The following is a 15823-nucleotide window of genomic DNA, read 5'->3' on the forward strand; positions in this document are numbered from 1 at the left end:
TACTCCTCAGCTATTTTCATTAAGTGTTTGTGTGCCTGGTATCACTCTGTGGTGGCCCTGAGAATGCTGGGCATAATTGGTCAGGGGCCCCAGATGCTGGGCTTTGAAATCCATCATTCTAAGGGTCTACAGGTTACAACAAAAGCAGTCAAGGCTTTTTTTAGTCCAAGTTACTGGTTTCTTTGACAATATAATCCCTCAAAAAACCGAGTGTTTGTGCCCCAGCCATGGCTCCTAAGTGCTACACCAAGTCAGTACCTGAGTGTAGCAAGGACGTAAGGGTAAACTCCTTCTTAGGAGGCATGGGACTCATCTTCCAGCAAACTTAGCCTGAGGCCTGCTTTGTTGAGCCTTACTTAAACTGCCCAGCAGCCTGGGATGCTTCTCACTAACATTCTCATCATCTTTCTTCATCCATTTCAGACTTCATCATTCTCTTCTTACTTTCTCTAACACAGGCACATCCCCTAAATAAAATCCTTGCATATCTGCTTCTAGAAAGACACAACTAACACTAAACTGGTAAATGTAGAGGCATAAGATAGTCTCCCTAATGTTGTTTGACTGAGTACATGCATTACTAAAGGAAGTCCCTATGCATTTTTCCAACAAAAAAAATATGAATACACAATGGCATGTGTAATGATCTGGGGCTGTATTAGTTCTTTGCAAACAGGAAGGTTTTTAAAAATAAAATTAAAATTTTCCAGAATAGACAAAAACCAGTAAAGACACTGATAGTTTCCATACAATTATTTCTTGTCTGAACAAGAAGTTACTAAGAGCAACTCAATAATCAGTCATCAGAGAGCATTAGTGTATGACATGCTGCAGAATGGTTCACACAAGAAACTTCAAAATAGAACACACAGCCCCTGTGAGCTACTCCGTGAGAATACTGTACAAGCCAGATGCAATGTCTGGTTTTATGACATCTGGAAACTGTTTCTTTCAACCAAAAAGATTGCATTGCATTAAATCTTACCAAGAAATGGTGACGTTAACTGTCTAGGTGGTCAGGTTAGTCCCTGAGGGCCTTTGGAAGAAGGGAACCCACCGGGTAATATGAGAAGAGGGTGAGTAGAGCACAGGGATTGTGGCCTCTGCACAACATATACATTCTGTTGTGACAACTATCCACCAAAAATACACCAACTTATTAAATACTGACCTCTAGTTTGGCAAGAGTGTACCAACATTATGAAGTCATTAATATGACCATGAAAATGAAGTTTATAGTTGAATATAGGAACTATTAAGACCTCATAACTATGCCTTCTGTATCAATGGATATCAGTGGACAAAAAACAAAGTCTCACTAGCCATAACGTTACAGGTAACCCTAGGACTCAACTCTATTTTCATATATGGTATAGATTTTAGAAATGTGTAAATAAATTTCTATTCAAAAATGTTTAAATTCTGTGATATATGCTTATACCCTTAAGAAAATATAGAGGCTTTAGAAAAGCAAACGTTATACACACATGAAACAATTTCTGGCAGACTCTTAGCTCCTTCTGGTTCTTGGGCCCAAAACACTTAAGAAAACTAAACAATACCAGTCATGGTTCAGTGATTTAATGAAAGAGAAAAACATGTAATTACCAAGACTTCTAAAAGTAGAAAACAATTAACCATATAGAAATTAAAAGAAAACACAGTGCACATGTTTGGGATTAAAGCAACATTAACAACTAAATAGAATATACATATGTGTTGGGGTGTCAATTTTCTAAAATGGTTGCATTAAAGGGATATTTTAAAAATATTAATTTGTTTTTTATTCTTTTCCTCTAAAAGTCACACTCCTCAGCAGCCACCAGAGAAAGGAAAGGTAGATGCTACCTGAAGTAAAAAGCTGGAAGAAGAATGGGTCAATAAATGAGATGTGAAAGAGGAAATGAGCATTTCTATTCTTACAGCACCAGCCTGGGAGTGCACTGACTCAGACCTCCAACTGCTGGCGACACCACTCTGCCAGCTCCAGTCCTGCAGAAAGGTCTGTGGGCTGTACCCAACAGGGACCTTTGGTATACTCTCTTTCTGGAGAAGCTCTAGGCAGACGCTCAGACAGTCATTAAGTCCCGTGGCTTTGGAACAGGGGCCATTTTTGCCCCCCTTCTGCAGTCTTGGCTGGCATCAGTCCCAAATAGAGACTGTTTTGTCTGTTCTCCCAAGTCCTGGTAGCCCTGCCTTGATCAGCTCAGTTCCATAGGGTTGGGAGGGGAGGGATTAGAGCTGGGACCTTTAGAGCGTGTCTCCCTTGGAGGCTCTGGTTGGGATGCGGATGGACACTGGGTTGTATGATTGCAGAACAGAGAGTTGGTGAACTACTTGCCCCACTCTGGCAGGCTTGGCTGGCACCACCCCCAACAGGAGACTATTTTAATCTGTCTTCCAAGTCCCAATGGCTCTGCCTTGTTGAGCTTGCTCCTGCAATGGAGACAGCTGGCTGCACCCAACCTGAACCTGTGTTGTGCTCCTCCTGAGAAAGTTGGAGATGGAAACTCTGGCAGAGACCGAGTGGTATGGCTTTGGAATAGGAGCCACTTTCCCTATTGAGTGCCTGACCACACTGCTCCCAAGTAGGGGACCCACTAGTCCCATCCTCCCAAACTAGGTCACCCCGCCCTATCAAGCTCATGCCTTGTGGAAGGATCTGTGGGTCATGGCTAGCCTGCCCACTCTACAGTCTTTCTTTGGACAGCTTTGGGGAGGTCCAAGCAACCTCAGGAGGTGGCGGAGTAGCTGATTGGTGGAGGCAGACCTCAGAAAGCCTTGGACCTTTTATTGAACTAGAGCAGTGGTTCTCAACCTTCTGGCCCTTTAAATACAGTTCCTCATGTTGTGACCCAACTATAAAATTATTTTTGTTGCTACTTCATAACTGTAATGTTGCTACTGTTATGAATCGTAATGTAAATATCTGATATGCAGGATGGTCTTAGGTGACCCCTGTGAAAGGGTCATTCAACCGCAACCCACAGGTTGAGAACCGCTGATAAAGGAAGGCAAACCTTGTACATGGTGTAGCCCTTCCCTCACACACTGAGGCCCAATAGAGACAGCTACAAACAGTGAATAGCCTGGTAGCTCCAGACAGGCAGCCCAAGGCGGTTATACACAACATCTGACATCGACCTGTACTAGAACAATGCCGAAGTAAATCCAGAACCAACACAACCAGTGGTAGGCTTCAGAACACATCAGAGCTTGACACAACCAGCCACATCCAAAGGGGTGATTCTGGCAAGCACCAGACACTGCTGGGAATAACTCTGCTTCACAGGTGCAGCACCCACACAGCGATTCACACATGGTGATCAAGGTCTATCCTTACACTCAGCCAGCCTGAGGGTTAACTCCACCCATTAATGAGCCAACAGCATTCAAGACTCAACTGTAATAGGAGGGTGCACATAAGCCACACAAGAAACATTCCTTGGAGAACCTAGCTCAGGTAATCTAGAAGACTGTGGCACTGAGCCCCAAGAGACACCTACATCATAAAGCCATCATAACAAATTTGAGAGTCATAGCAGATCTACTTAATACACAGAGTCAAACAAAAGAACAGACAAAATTGTGAGACAAAGAAATATGCCCCAAATGAAAGAACAAGAGAAATCTCCAGAAAGAAATAACTAAATGAAGATACCAGATGCAGAGTTTAAAACAATGGTTATATGGATGCTCAAGAACCTTAGGGGAAGAGTGGATGATATCAATGAGAACTTAAAGAGACAGTAAGAATTAAAAAGGGACATAGAAACCATAGGAACCAGTCAGAAATGAAGAAGACAATATTTGAAATAAAGAATACACTAGAAGTAATCAACAGCAGGTTAGATGAAGCAGAGGATTCAATCAACGATTTAGAGGACTAGATAACAGAAAATACCCAAGCAGAGCAACAACAACAAAAAGGTATTTTTAAAAATTGAGAAAAATCTAAGGGACCTTTGGAACAATATCAAACATAACAACCACATCATAGGGGTACCAGAAAGAGAAGAGAGTGAGCAAGGAATGGAGAACCTGTTTGAAGAAACAATGGCTGAAAACGTACCTAGCCTGGTGAAAGAAAATGATACACAAGTCCAGGAAGCACAGAGTCCCAAATAAGATGAACTCAAAAAGGCCCACACCAATTCATCATAATTAAAATGGCAAAGATTACAGATAAAGAAAGAAATTTTTGAGCTGCCAGAGAAAGACAGTCAGTTACCTACAAGGGACCTCCCATAAAGCTGTCAGATGATTTCTCAACAGTAATACTTCAAGCCAGAAGGGAATGGCATGATATATTCAAAGTGATGAAAAGGACCTACAACCAAAATTATTCGATCCATCAAGGCTATCATTTAAAATTGAAGGAGAAATAAACAGCTTCCCAAACAAGCAAACAAAAAAAAGTAAATGAGTTAATTACCACCAAACCAGTATTGCAAGAAATGTTAAAGCGCCTTATTTAAGAAGAAAAATTTTAAAAAATGAAAGAGAAGAACATAGGTATAAAAAAAAATAAAATGGCCATAAGAAAGTACCTCTCAATAATTAGTTAAAATTTAAATGAATTAAATGTTTCAGTGAATGCCGAAACCGGTTTGGCTCAGTGGACAGAGCGTCGGCCTGCGGACTGAGGGGTCCCGGGTTCGATTCCAGTCAAGGGCATGTACCTGGGTTGCAGGCACTTCCCCAGTGGGGGATGTGCAGGAGGCAGCTGATGGATGTTTCTCTCTCATCGATGTTTCTAACTCTCTATCTCTCTCCCTTCCTCTCTGTAAAAAATCAATAAAATATATTTAAAAAAAATAAAAATAAATAAATAAATGTTTCAGTGAAAAGACAGAGTGTAGCTGAATGGATAACATGATATATGTGCTATCTACAAGAGGCCACTTCAGAACAAAAGATATATACAGACTGAAAGTGAAGGGATAGAAAAAGATATTCCATGAAAATGGAAATGAAAAAACAAAACAAAACAAAAAACTGAGGTATCAATATTTACATTAGACAAAATATACTTTAAAACAAAGGTCTTAACAAGAGACAAAGGAGGTCACTATATAATACTAAAGGAATCAATCCAACAAGAGGATATAGCCCTTGTAAACATATACCCAACATAGGAGCACCTAAATATATAAAGTCTTGGTAGACATTAAGAGAGAGATCAATAGTAATAAGTCATAATGGAGGATTTTAACACTTTATTAAAATCAGTGGATGGATCTTCCAGACCATTAAAAAAAACAAACAAAAAAAAGCATAGCAACCTTAAACAACACACTAAGCCAGATGGATTTAATTGATATTTACAAAAAAATAATATTCAGAAATCAGTCGCATTTTTATATACCAATACTTCCTCCCAAAGCAGCATAATATACATTCTTTTCAAGTCTACATGGAACATTCTCCAGGATAGACCATATGTTAGGACACAAAACAAGTCTTAATAAATTCAAGAAGATTGAAATCATATCAGACATATTCTCCAACCACAATGGTATGAAACCAGAAACCAATTACCATAAAAAGGGGAAAACACTCGAACATATGGGGGCTAAGTAACATGTTACTAAACAATAAATGGGGTTAACAATGAGATCAAGGAAGAAACCAACAGTTACCTTGAGAAAAATGAAAATGAACATACTATAACCCAAAATCTATGGGATACAGCGAATGCAATCCTAAGAGGGAAATTCATAGCATTGCAGCCCTACCTCAAGAAACAAGAAAAATCTCAAGTAATCTAACCCTATACTTAAAACAACTAGAAAAAGAACAACAAAAAAAAGCCCAGAGTAAGTAGAAGGAAGGAAATAATAAAATCAGAAAGGAAATAAATGACATAGAGAATAAAAAAAAAAAACACAACATTACAAAAGATAAATAAAACCAAGAGCTGGTTGTTTAAAAAGATAAACAAGATTGACTAACCTTTAACTCAAGGAAAAAAAGAGAGCAGACTCAAAATCAAAAATGGAAAAGGAGAAAAAGGAACAACTGACATCACAGAATACAAAGAAATGTAAGAAAATACTATGAACAACTATATGCCAACAAATTGGACAACCTGGGCGAAATGGATAAATTTATAGAAACATGCAATCTTTCAAAACGGAATCAGAAAAATAACAGAAACTCTGAATAGACCAATTACAACTAATGGAATCGAAGCAGTAATGAAAAACTCCCCAAACCAAAAGTTCTGAATGGCTTTGCAGGAGAATTTTACCAAACATTCAAAGAAAAACTAACACTTCCCCTTCTCAAACTATTCAAAAAATAATTAGAAATGAAAGAAGACTCCCAAGCTCTTGAAATTAGAATAATGAGGCCAGCATTATCCTAATTTCAAAACCAAATAAAGACATTACAAAGAAAGAAAATTATAGGCCACTATCCCTGGTAAACTTAGTGCTAAAATCTTCAACAACAAATTAGCTAATAGGATCCAACAAGACATTAAAAAGACCCTACACACGATCAAGTGGGATTTTTTCCAGGGATGCAAGATTGGTACAATATCCACAAATCAATAAATGTGATTCACCACATAAATAAAATGAAGAATAAAAACCACATGATCATATCAATAGACACAGAAAAAGCATTTGCTAAAATCCAACACTCATTTTTGATAAACACTCTCAGCAAAATGGGAAAAGAGGAAAAATATCTTAACATAACAAAGGCCATATATGACAAATCCACAGCCAATATCATACTCAATGGGCAAAAACTAAAAGTGCTTCCTTCAAGGTCAGGAATAAAACAAGGATGTCGGCTTTCACCACTCTTATGCGACTGCGACATAGTACTGGAAGGTCTAGTCACAGCAATCAGACAAAAAGAAGAAATAAAAGGCATCCCAATTGAAAAAGAAGAAGTAAAACTGTCCTTATTCACAAATCTTTAGAAACCCCTAAAAATTCCATTAAAAAAAAAACAACTACTAGAATTGATCAATAAATTCATTAAGTTAGCAAGATACAAAAAAATAATATTCAGAAATCAGTCACATTTTTATATACCAAAAACGAACTATCAGAAAGATAAATTAAGAAAACAATCCCATTTACAATTGCAACAATGACAACAAAAAACAAAGTAGCCAGAAAAAAATGTAACCAAGGAGGTAAAAGACCTGTACTCAGAAAAATAAAGAATACTGAAGAAAGAAATTGAGGAAGATATAAATAAGTGGAAGCAGGAGGAAACCAAGATGGCGGCATAGGTAAACACCGGAGATTGCTGCCTCGCACAACCACTTCAAAAATACAACTAAAAGACGGAACGAACATCACCCAGAACCACAGGAAGGCTGGCTGAGTGGAAATTCTACAACTAGAAGGAAAGAGAAAAGCATACAGAGACTCAGAGGAGGCGCAGTGTCGAAGTAAAATACTAAGGTGCGGAGGTGCATGCGGAGCGGGCAGGAGGCTAAGGGCGCAGTTGTCGTTTTCATTCAGGAGGAAGTCTCAGGCTCTGAGCTCCAGTTCCGGGCGAGTCTCTAGGGATCCAGACTCATACGGGAGAAGAGGGACTGTCAGGTAGCGGTTGGAACTCGAGGGCAGCTTTCTCTCTGAGGGGCTTGCAGCGATTACCAGGACATTGAGAAGCAAAGCCTCTGAGGGCAAGACTGAGAGCAGCCATAACTGCTAGCCCCGCCCTGTTGATCCTGTGGGACCCGCCCTGCCGAAGCCCTGCAGGGAGGCTTTTGCTGGATAGCCTCAGGCAGAGGCTAGATTAGCACCTCCCTAGAGATCCAGAAGCCAGGAAGCCCAGAGGTCAGAGTGGGACCATCCAGTTTGCAGTTCCGTAGAAACATAAAGGACACACTCAGGGGGCAGACTCAGTGAGCACCAAAGCCCCATTGAAGCAAGTCTTGCCCCAGAGGGGTGTCTCCAGCACAGAAGTTCTCCCACTGCAGACACAGCTGATTCTCACAGACAATTGGCCTGGAGGCCAATTCCTCCCAGTGATCCTACAACAATCAAGGCTTAACTACAACAAGACTGTGCACAAAGACCACAAGGGGGTGCACCAAGAGTGTCCTCCTCAGGTAATTGGGGAGGCTGAACCACTGGGCCTTATAGGACACCTAGCACACAAAGCCACTCTATCAACACAGGGAAGCATAAAAAATGCGGAGACAAAGAAAAAGGACACAAATGACAGAAATGGAGGAAAGCAAACTACTGGATATAGAGTTCAAAACCACACTTTTAAGGTCTTTCAAAAATTTTCTAGAAACTGCCGATAAACTTAATGAGATCTACAAGAAATCTAATGAGACCCTCAATGTTGTGATAAAGAACCAACTAGAAATTAAGCATACACTGACTGAAATAAAGAATATTATACAGACTCCCAACAGCAGACCAGAGGAGCGTAAGAATCAAGTCAAAGATTTGAAATGCAAAGAAGCAAAAAACACCCAACCAGAAAAGCAAAATGAAAAAAGAATCCAAAAATACAAAGATAGTGTAAGGAGCCTCTAGGACAGCATACCAACATCCGAATTATAGGGGGGCCAGAAGAAGAGAGAGAGCAAGATATTGAAAACCCATTTGAAGAAATAATGACAGAAAACTTCCCCTACCTGGTGAAAGAAATAGACTTACAAGTCCAGGAAGCACAGAGAACCCCAAACAAAAAGAATCCAAAGAGGACCACACCAACACACATCATAATTAAAATGCCAAGAGCAAAAGACAAACAGAGAATCTTAAAAGCAGCAAGAGAAAAAAAGTCAGTTACCTACAAGGGAGTACCCATATGAATGTCAGCTGATTTCTCAACGGAAACTTTGCAGGCCAGAAGGGAGTGGCAAGAAATATTCAAAGTGATGAATGCCAAGAACCTACAACCAAGATTACTTAACCCAGCAAAGCTATCATTCAGAATTGAAGGCCAGATAAAGAACTTCACAGATTAAAAAAAAAGCTAAAGGAGTTTATCACCACCAAACCAGTATTATGTGAAATGCTGAAAGGTATCCTTTACGAAGAGGAAGAAGAAGAAAAAGGTAAAGATACAAATTATGAACAACAAATACGCATCTATCAACAAGTGAATCTGAAAATCAAGTGAATAATCTGATGAACAGAATGAACTGGTGAATAGAATAGAATCAGGGGCATAGAAAGGGAGTGGACTGACTACTCTTGGGGGGAAAGGGGGGTCGGGGATGCAGGAAGAGACTGGACAAAAATCGTGCACCTATGGATGAGGACAGTGGGTGGGGAGTGAGGGAGGAGGGTGGGGTGGGAACTGGGTGGAGGGGAGTTATGGGGGGAAAAAAGAGGAACAAATGTAATAATCTGAACAATAAAGATTTAACTAAAAAAATAAATAAATAAATAAGTGGAAGCATATACTGTGTTCATGGATAGGAAGAATTAACATCATTAAAAGGTGACGCTACCCAAAACGATTTACAGGTTCAACACAATTCCTATTAAAATACCAATGGTATATCACAGAAAACTAGAACTAATATTCCAAAAATGTATATGGAAACACAAAGACACCAAAGTAACCTCAGTAATCTTGAGAAAGAACGAAGTTGGAGATCACAATACTGGATATTAAGCTACAAGGTCATAGTAATCAAAACAGCTTGGTACTGGCATAAAAACAGACATATAGATCCATAGAACAGAATAACCCACACCTTTATGGTCAATTAATATTTTACAGAAGAGGCAGAAATACACAATGGGATAAAGACAGTCTCTTCAATAAATAGTGTTGTGAAAATTGGACACATGCAAAAAAAAAAATTTAACTAGACCACCTTCTCACACCATCCCGAGAATAAAGTAAAAATTGATTAAATACTTAAATGTAAGTTGTAAAAACATAAAAATCATAGAAGAAAACGTAGGCAGTAAAATCTCAGACATTTCTTGTAGCAATATTTTTTCTGACATATTTCCTCAAAAAAAACAAAAGAAAAATAAATAATTAAATGGGACTACATCAAACTAAACAGTTTTTGCACAGCAAAGGAAACCATGAACAAAATGAAAAGACACCCCACTGAATGGGAGAACATATTTGCCAATGATACATATGATAAGGAGTTAATATCCAAAATGTATAAAGAACTTTTACAACTCAACATCAAGAAAACAAACAACCCAATTAAAAAATGGGCAAGGGACCTAAATAGACACTTCTCCAAAGAGGACATACAGATGACCAACAGACATATGAAAAGATGTCTAATGTCACTAATCATCAGAGAAATGCAATTTAAAACCACAATAAGAGATCACCTCATGACTGTCAGAATGGTTATCATCAATAAATCAACAAACAAGTGCTGGTGAGGATGTGGAATAAGGAAAACTTTGTGCACTATTGGTGGGAATGCATATTAGTGCAGCCACTGTGTAAAACACTATAGAAGTTTCCTCAAAAAATTCAAAATGGAACTGCCTTATGATACAGCAATTTCACTTCTGGGAATAAACCTGAAGAAATCCAAAACAGTACTTTGAAGAAATATATGCACCCCTATGTTCCTTACAAAGTTATTTGGAATAGCCAAGATTTAGAATTAGCCCAAGTGCTTCTCAGTAGATGAGTGGATAAAAAAAGCTGTGGTTCATTTACACAATAGAATACATCTTGGCCATAAAAAAGGAACTCTTACCTTTTGCGGAAGCATGGATGGACCTAAAGGGTATTGTGCTAAGTCAGTGGTTCTCAACTTTGGCTGCACATTAGAATCACCTGGGAATCTTTTTAAAATCCTGATTTCTGGGTCTCATCCTCCAGACCTTCTGTTTCTTTGTTACTAATGTTGTGGCCTCACCCCATAACAAAGAAACAGAATTTCTGGAGGATGGGGCCCAGAAATCAGGATTTTAAAAAGATTCCCAGGTGATTCTAATGTGCAGCCAAGGTTGAGAACCACTGCGCTAAGTGAAATAAGCCAGTCAGAGAAAAACAAATACCATATGATATCAGTTACATATGGAATCTAATGACCAAAAACACAAAATAGAAACAGAATCATAGATAGTGAACTGACTGACTGCTGTCTGAGGGCAGGAGGGTTGGGGGAGCTGGGTGAAAGAGTTGAAGGGATTAAGCAAAAAGCAAAAAAAAAAAAACCTCATAGACACAGGCAATAGTATGGTGATTGCCAGAGAGGAAGGGGGGGTGAGGTAAAGAGGGGATAAATGGTGGTGGAAAGAGACTTGAGTTTGGGTGGTATACTGATAATGTGTTACAGAATTGTACACTTGAAACCTGTACAATTATTTTTTTAATTCATCTTTATTGTTGAAAGTATTGCAGATATCCCCTTTGGTTTTTTCCCTCATTGACCCCCTTCACCCTGCACCAGCCTCTCCCAGGCGTTCACCACACTATTGTGTCCCTGGGCTATGCATGTATGCATAAGTTCCCAGGTTAATCACTCCCCACCCACCCTTCCACCCCTGCCACCTTCCTTCTGAAATTCTTCAGTCTGTTCCATGCTTCTATGTCACTGGGTCTATTTTGTTCATCAGTTTATTTTGTTCATTAGATTCCACATGAGTGAGATCATGTGATATCTGTATGGTTTTATTAACCAACTAGAGGCCCAATGCATGAAATTCATGCAAGAGTAGGCCTTTCTTCCCCCAGCTCCCCGCACCGGCTTCCCTCTGGGACCTGAGACCTGGGCTTCCCTCAGGCTACCGGCAGGCACCCTGGACCCAGGATTCCCTCGCAGCCCTGGTTTTGTCCGGAAGGTCACCCGGAAGGACATTTGGAAGGACATCGGGTCTAATTAGCATTTATGCTTTTATTATTATAGATGTCACCCCAACAAATTCAATTAAGAGAAAAAAAAAAACAACACATATTGACCAGGTCAAATTTGTGGTAGTAAATATAGAATTTTCCAGAAAAGCTAAACATTATTTTGAAAGGTTCTATGAAAGAGGATATTTTGATTTCCTTTGCCATATAAGTAGCCATGTAAATATTAGTGTGTTTCTGTCATCCTTATGTTGCAAGCATTTTACATTTATCCACAGCAGAAAGAAAATTGTTGAAATCATTCCATGTAAATGTAGCTCAAGAAAACAGCATGAAAAAGACCAAAGAGACTTTCCAAGTTTATTTAGTAATGACCTATTCACACCCAAGAAGACATCTTACATCAATTAACCTGAGAGGAAGCATTACATGTGGCCTAGTGAGAACTATTATCCATTTATTTTATTTAATTAAAAAATAAACAGTGTTGATGTTCTACGACTATTCTTTTAAAAAATTGCTCCAAAAAGGAAAAGGCTAAAACTTGAGAACACTAGAATCCTATAATCAAAGTCCTAGTGGTTGTCTCTTCTTGAACATGTATTTATTGGAGGAATTAAAGATGAAGTGAGCTCATATGTTTTAATAGAAATGTTATTTACCTTGGGTTCCATGAACCCAGATTGTAAAGTATTACATCTTTATTTTTACTAACCTCTGATACCTAACATTTCCTAAAAGTATGATTGTAGGTTAAAAAACCACAGACATTGTTACTTTGTTACCAATAAACTGATACTTCTGTATTACATTAGACTTGATGTAGCTATCTGGATCTTTTATAGTATCACCACTGGGAAAGTATAGTAGTAAACAGACCCCTCCCCAATAGATATTGAATGCATTCTTAAAGAAGTATACATCACAGCACCACAAATTGTAATAGCTGTAACATTTTGATTACTGTTAGTATTTACAAGGGAGCCAATTAGATCATCTTAAGTGTGTAAAATAACATATGAGTTATTATTTTAGGAGAATTTAGAGAAGATGTTTCCCCAGACTGAAGAGAATCATGGCAAACAGATTTACAATCTATTTCAGAGGGAGAGAAAATACTGGGTTCTATGTGTTTCATTTCATTTCCTCTCTCCCCACAATAAGGCTTTTCTTACAAAGTCTCCATCTTTTACTCTTGTCACTCTAATGACCATTTGCTGGCACCAGGCCACTGTAGATACTCTCCTATATTTTGTTTAATGCAACGTATTTAAACAGTCAGATTCAACCTCTTCCCTATTCTGTACTGCACCGATTAATGAGCATCCACATACTATTGAAAACCCACTCTTCCTTTCTCACCTTTTTGTTATATGTACACATTCTTTTCCTTCTATCAGCCTAACATTTAAAGAACAAACTTAAGTAAGTCCAGGAGGTTCTGCCTCAACAAATGGTCAGCAATGGATGTGTCGGAGTGAAAACCACACTTCACTCGTAGCAGAGGCCATGCGGCCACTCCCCGACGCACTCATTGGGCCTCTCTCTGTCTGACACTTTCAAGTCTCTCAGCTTTTCACAGTAGAGCTCATTTTGCCCAGCAGGTAGACATGCTGTTCTTCCAAGCCCCTCGCTGCAGGAAGGAGTGGCCTCTGGCTTGGGTTCACTTAGGTGTTAATCCCTCCAGTGACCCGCTCTGATCTCTTGGGTCACCAACCACAAACTCAGAAAAACCCATTACATGGCTGCCTGAATGGAGCCTTCGATTGGATCTCAAGAAAACGTCAAAGGACCGGAGGGCGCTTACCAGGCCTCCACAGAGGCTGAAGACCGCTATGTGATCCTCCCGAGCATTGACCTGGCCCCGATAGAAGCAGTGGCGCAAGCCTGGGGACACCGCCCGGCTCTCCTCCGCCCCGCGCGCGGGGGCCCCCAAGTGCACCTCGGTGAAGCCCTCCGCCAGAAAGGCCGCGTCCGCGCTCAGGTTCAGCTGGAACAGCTGCCCGTAGGCGCTGATTCGGTAGTGGGTCCGGAACGGCGGGGGCTCGGGCGCCTCGGAGCTGCGCTTCCTCCGACTGAAGTGATGGCTCTGAGGGAACACTTCGCCGAACTCATTGACCCGCGTGGGGGTCACCACTTCGTACGAGGCCAGGGTCCTCACAAGCGCTTCTGCAACCACAGGGAAATGGCCATTGAGCGCCCCCCACACACACACACACACACACGTGTTTCCAACTCCAACCCCAAAACTACTTCCACCAAACGTCCCCACCAAAGACCCAAGGTCCCAACTCCCCAGAACACCCCGCAGCGCGACAAATGCACACAGGATGGCGAGCGCGCGCGCGCGCGCACACACACACACACACACACACACACACACACACGTGCGCTCTGGGAGTGCGAACCCCCGGCTTTCCCACACCCCCGACTGGCTTCACCCTCCCCGAGCAAAGACCCTGACGCGCCAGGCCCTGAGCAGCCCACCTCCTTCCCCAGCCTCTCCGCTTCCCCCTCCGCCCCCGCCAGCTTGTGCCTGAGGGGCGCACGTGCCCCCCTGCCCCGCGCGCCCCCACCGCATGGTCCCCGGAGGGAGTCCTGTGCCCCGCGCACGATTCCTCGAAACCCGACCCAGCGACCACCTCTCGGGATGCTGGGGAGGCCGGCTGACCCGGGAGGCTCTGGAGCCCCTGCAGAGCCAGGGCTCCCCAAAGGGTTCCGCCGCTTAACCCCCCCCCCCCCAACTCCGTCCGGGGGTCCCGCTCAGGCCCGAGCCCCCACCTCGCGGCTGGCGGCGCCGCGCGGTGACCTTACCTTGCCGGGGGTGGAAGTGAACTTCCCAAGACCTGGCGATGAAGAGCGAGAGCTGGTAGAGCAGCCCCGTCAGCCACTTGGCCACCCGCATGGTTCCACCCGGGAGATCCCTGCCCGGGAGGCCAACCCCAGCCAGCCGGCTGCCCCCGCGCTCCGCGCCTCTCCTCCCTCTCGCCCGCCGCTCTCCGCGCCGGCCGCCGCGGCGCCTCAGCAGCCTCCCGAGCAGCAGCCCCGGCCCCGGGCCGGCCCGTCTCGCCACACCGCCGGCCTCCGCTCCCTGAGCCGCTGCTTCATCGCACTGCAGCCCCGCAGCCCCCTCCTTTTTCTCGGCAGCCTCGCTCCGCTTCCCGCGCCAGCACCGCCCTCAGAAGCCCTCAGCTCAGGTCCAGCTCCGCGCGAGGAAGCGACTCGACCCAGCAGGAACGGTGCCAATATAGCCACCCCGAGCCTGGCCAGCGCGGGGAGATCCCGCCCCAGGGGCCGGCCCCGGCCAATCAGCGGGAGGCGCGGCCCGGGCTCGCCCTCAGGCGCGCAGCCCGCCCCCCAGCCCCGAGCTGCGGGCCGAGTGCGGTCCCCGCGGGCTCCGCTGTGGGCGTGCAACGTGGGATTTGATTGCCCGGGGTTTCAGCTGGACACCATCCCGGTACCTGTAAAACCCAAGGCGGATACCAGCTGCGAGGCCGAGGTAGATCGATGATAAGTGTGTGTGTGTGTGTGGGGGGGGGGGGGGGGGGTCAGTTCTTATAATGAAATAAGCATCAGATGGAAAGTTTCTGTTATTTAGGTTTCACGGTCATTTTAGGCTTCTCAAGCGAGATAAAATAAGCTATAGTTCTTGTAGGCAGCGGATGCTACCGATGAAGCTTAAATGCCTAGGAGTTGTTGGAAATTTAAGAGTGTTGTAGGTGCCGAGGAGAAGCTAAGGTTGCGATCAACAAACACTTCTGAGTGGGAATTTCTGGAAATGGTTTAAAGAAATTCGAAAAGAAAAGGATCTCAGCCTCCAAAGTCCCAGACAAGTTATTGTGATTTTTGTCCTTTGAATATTCATTGTTTGTACTTAATGGGTATATAAAGGGGCCCACAATTGTAAAAACGTCAAGTGCCACAAAATTTGGATCTGCCCCTGCCTATGAGTCAATATTTTTATGAACCTTTCTGATGAACATTTTACTTTTTAAAAGACTGATCGTATTTTCTTATATTATAAAATATCTAAATGGCC

At 42.4% G+C, this 15823-nt stretch overlaps 1 protein-coding gene across 1 annotated transcript in view; it reads right to left on the reverse strand.

Annotated features, from left to right (window-relative positions):
- ADAMTS20 (ADAM metallopeptidase with thrombospondin type 1 motif 20) overlaps positions 1-15000 on the reverse strand; it is a 184791-nt gene extending 169791 nt beyond the window's left edge. The window contains exons 1-2 of the mRNA XM_059682616.1: positions 14599-15000; positions 13592-13953 (exon numbers count right to left, since the gene is read on the reverse strand). Coding sequence (XP_059538599.1) covers positions 13592-13953; positions 14599-14689 — 453 coding nt within the window. The 5' untranslated portion in view covers positions 14690-15000. The remainder of the gene's footprint in view (positions 1-13591; positions 13954-14598) is intronic.
- Positions 15001-15823: the final 823 nt, after the last annotated feature.

Source organism: Myotis daubentonii, chromosome 2 (assembly GCF_963259705.1).
Source record: "Myotis daubentonii chromosome 2, mMyoDau2.1, whole genome shotgun sequence".
NCBI classification, from domain to species: domain Eukaryota; kingdom Metazoa; phylum Chordata; class Mammalia; order Chiroptera; family Vespertilionidae; genus Myotis; species Myotis daubentonii.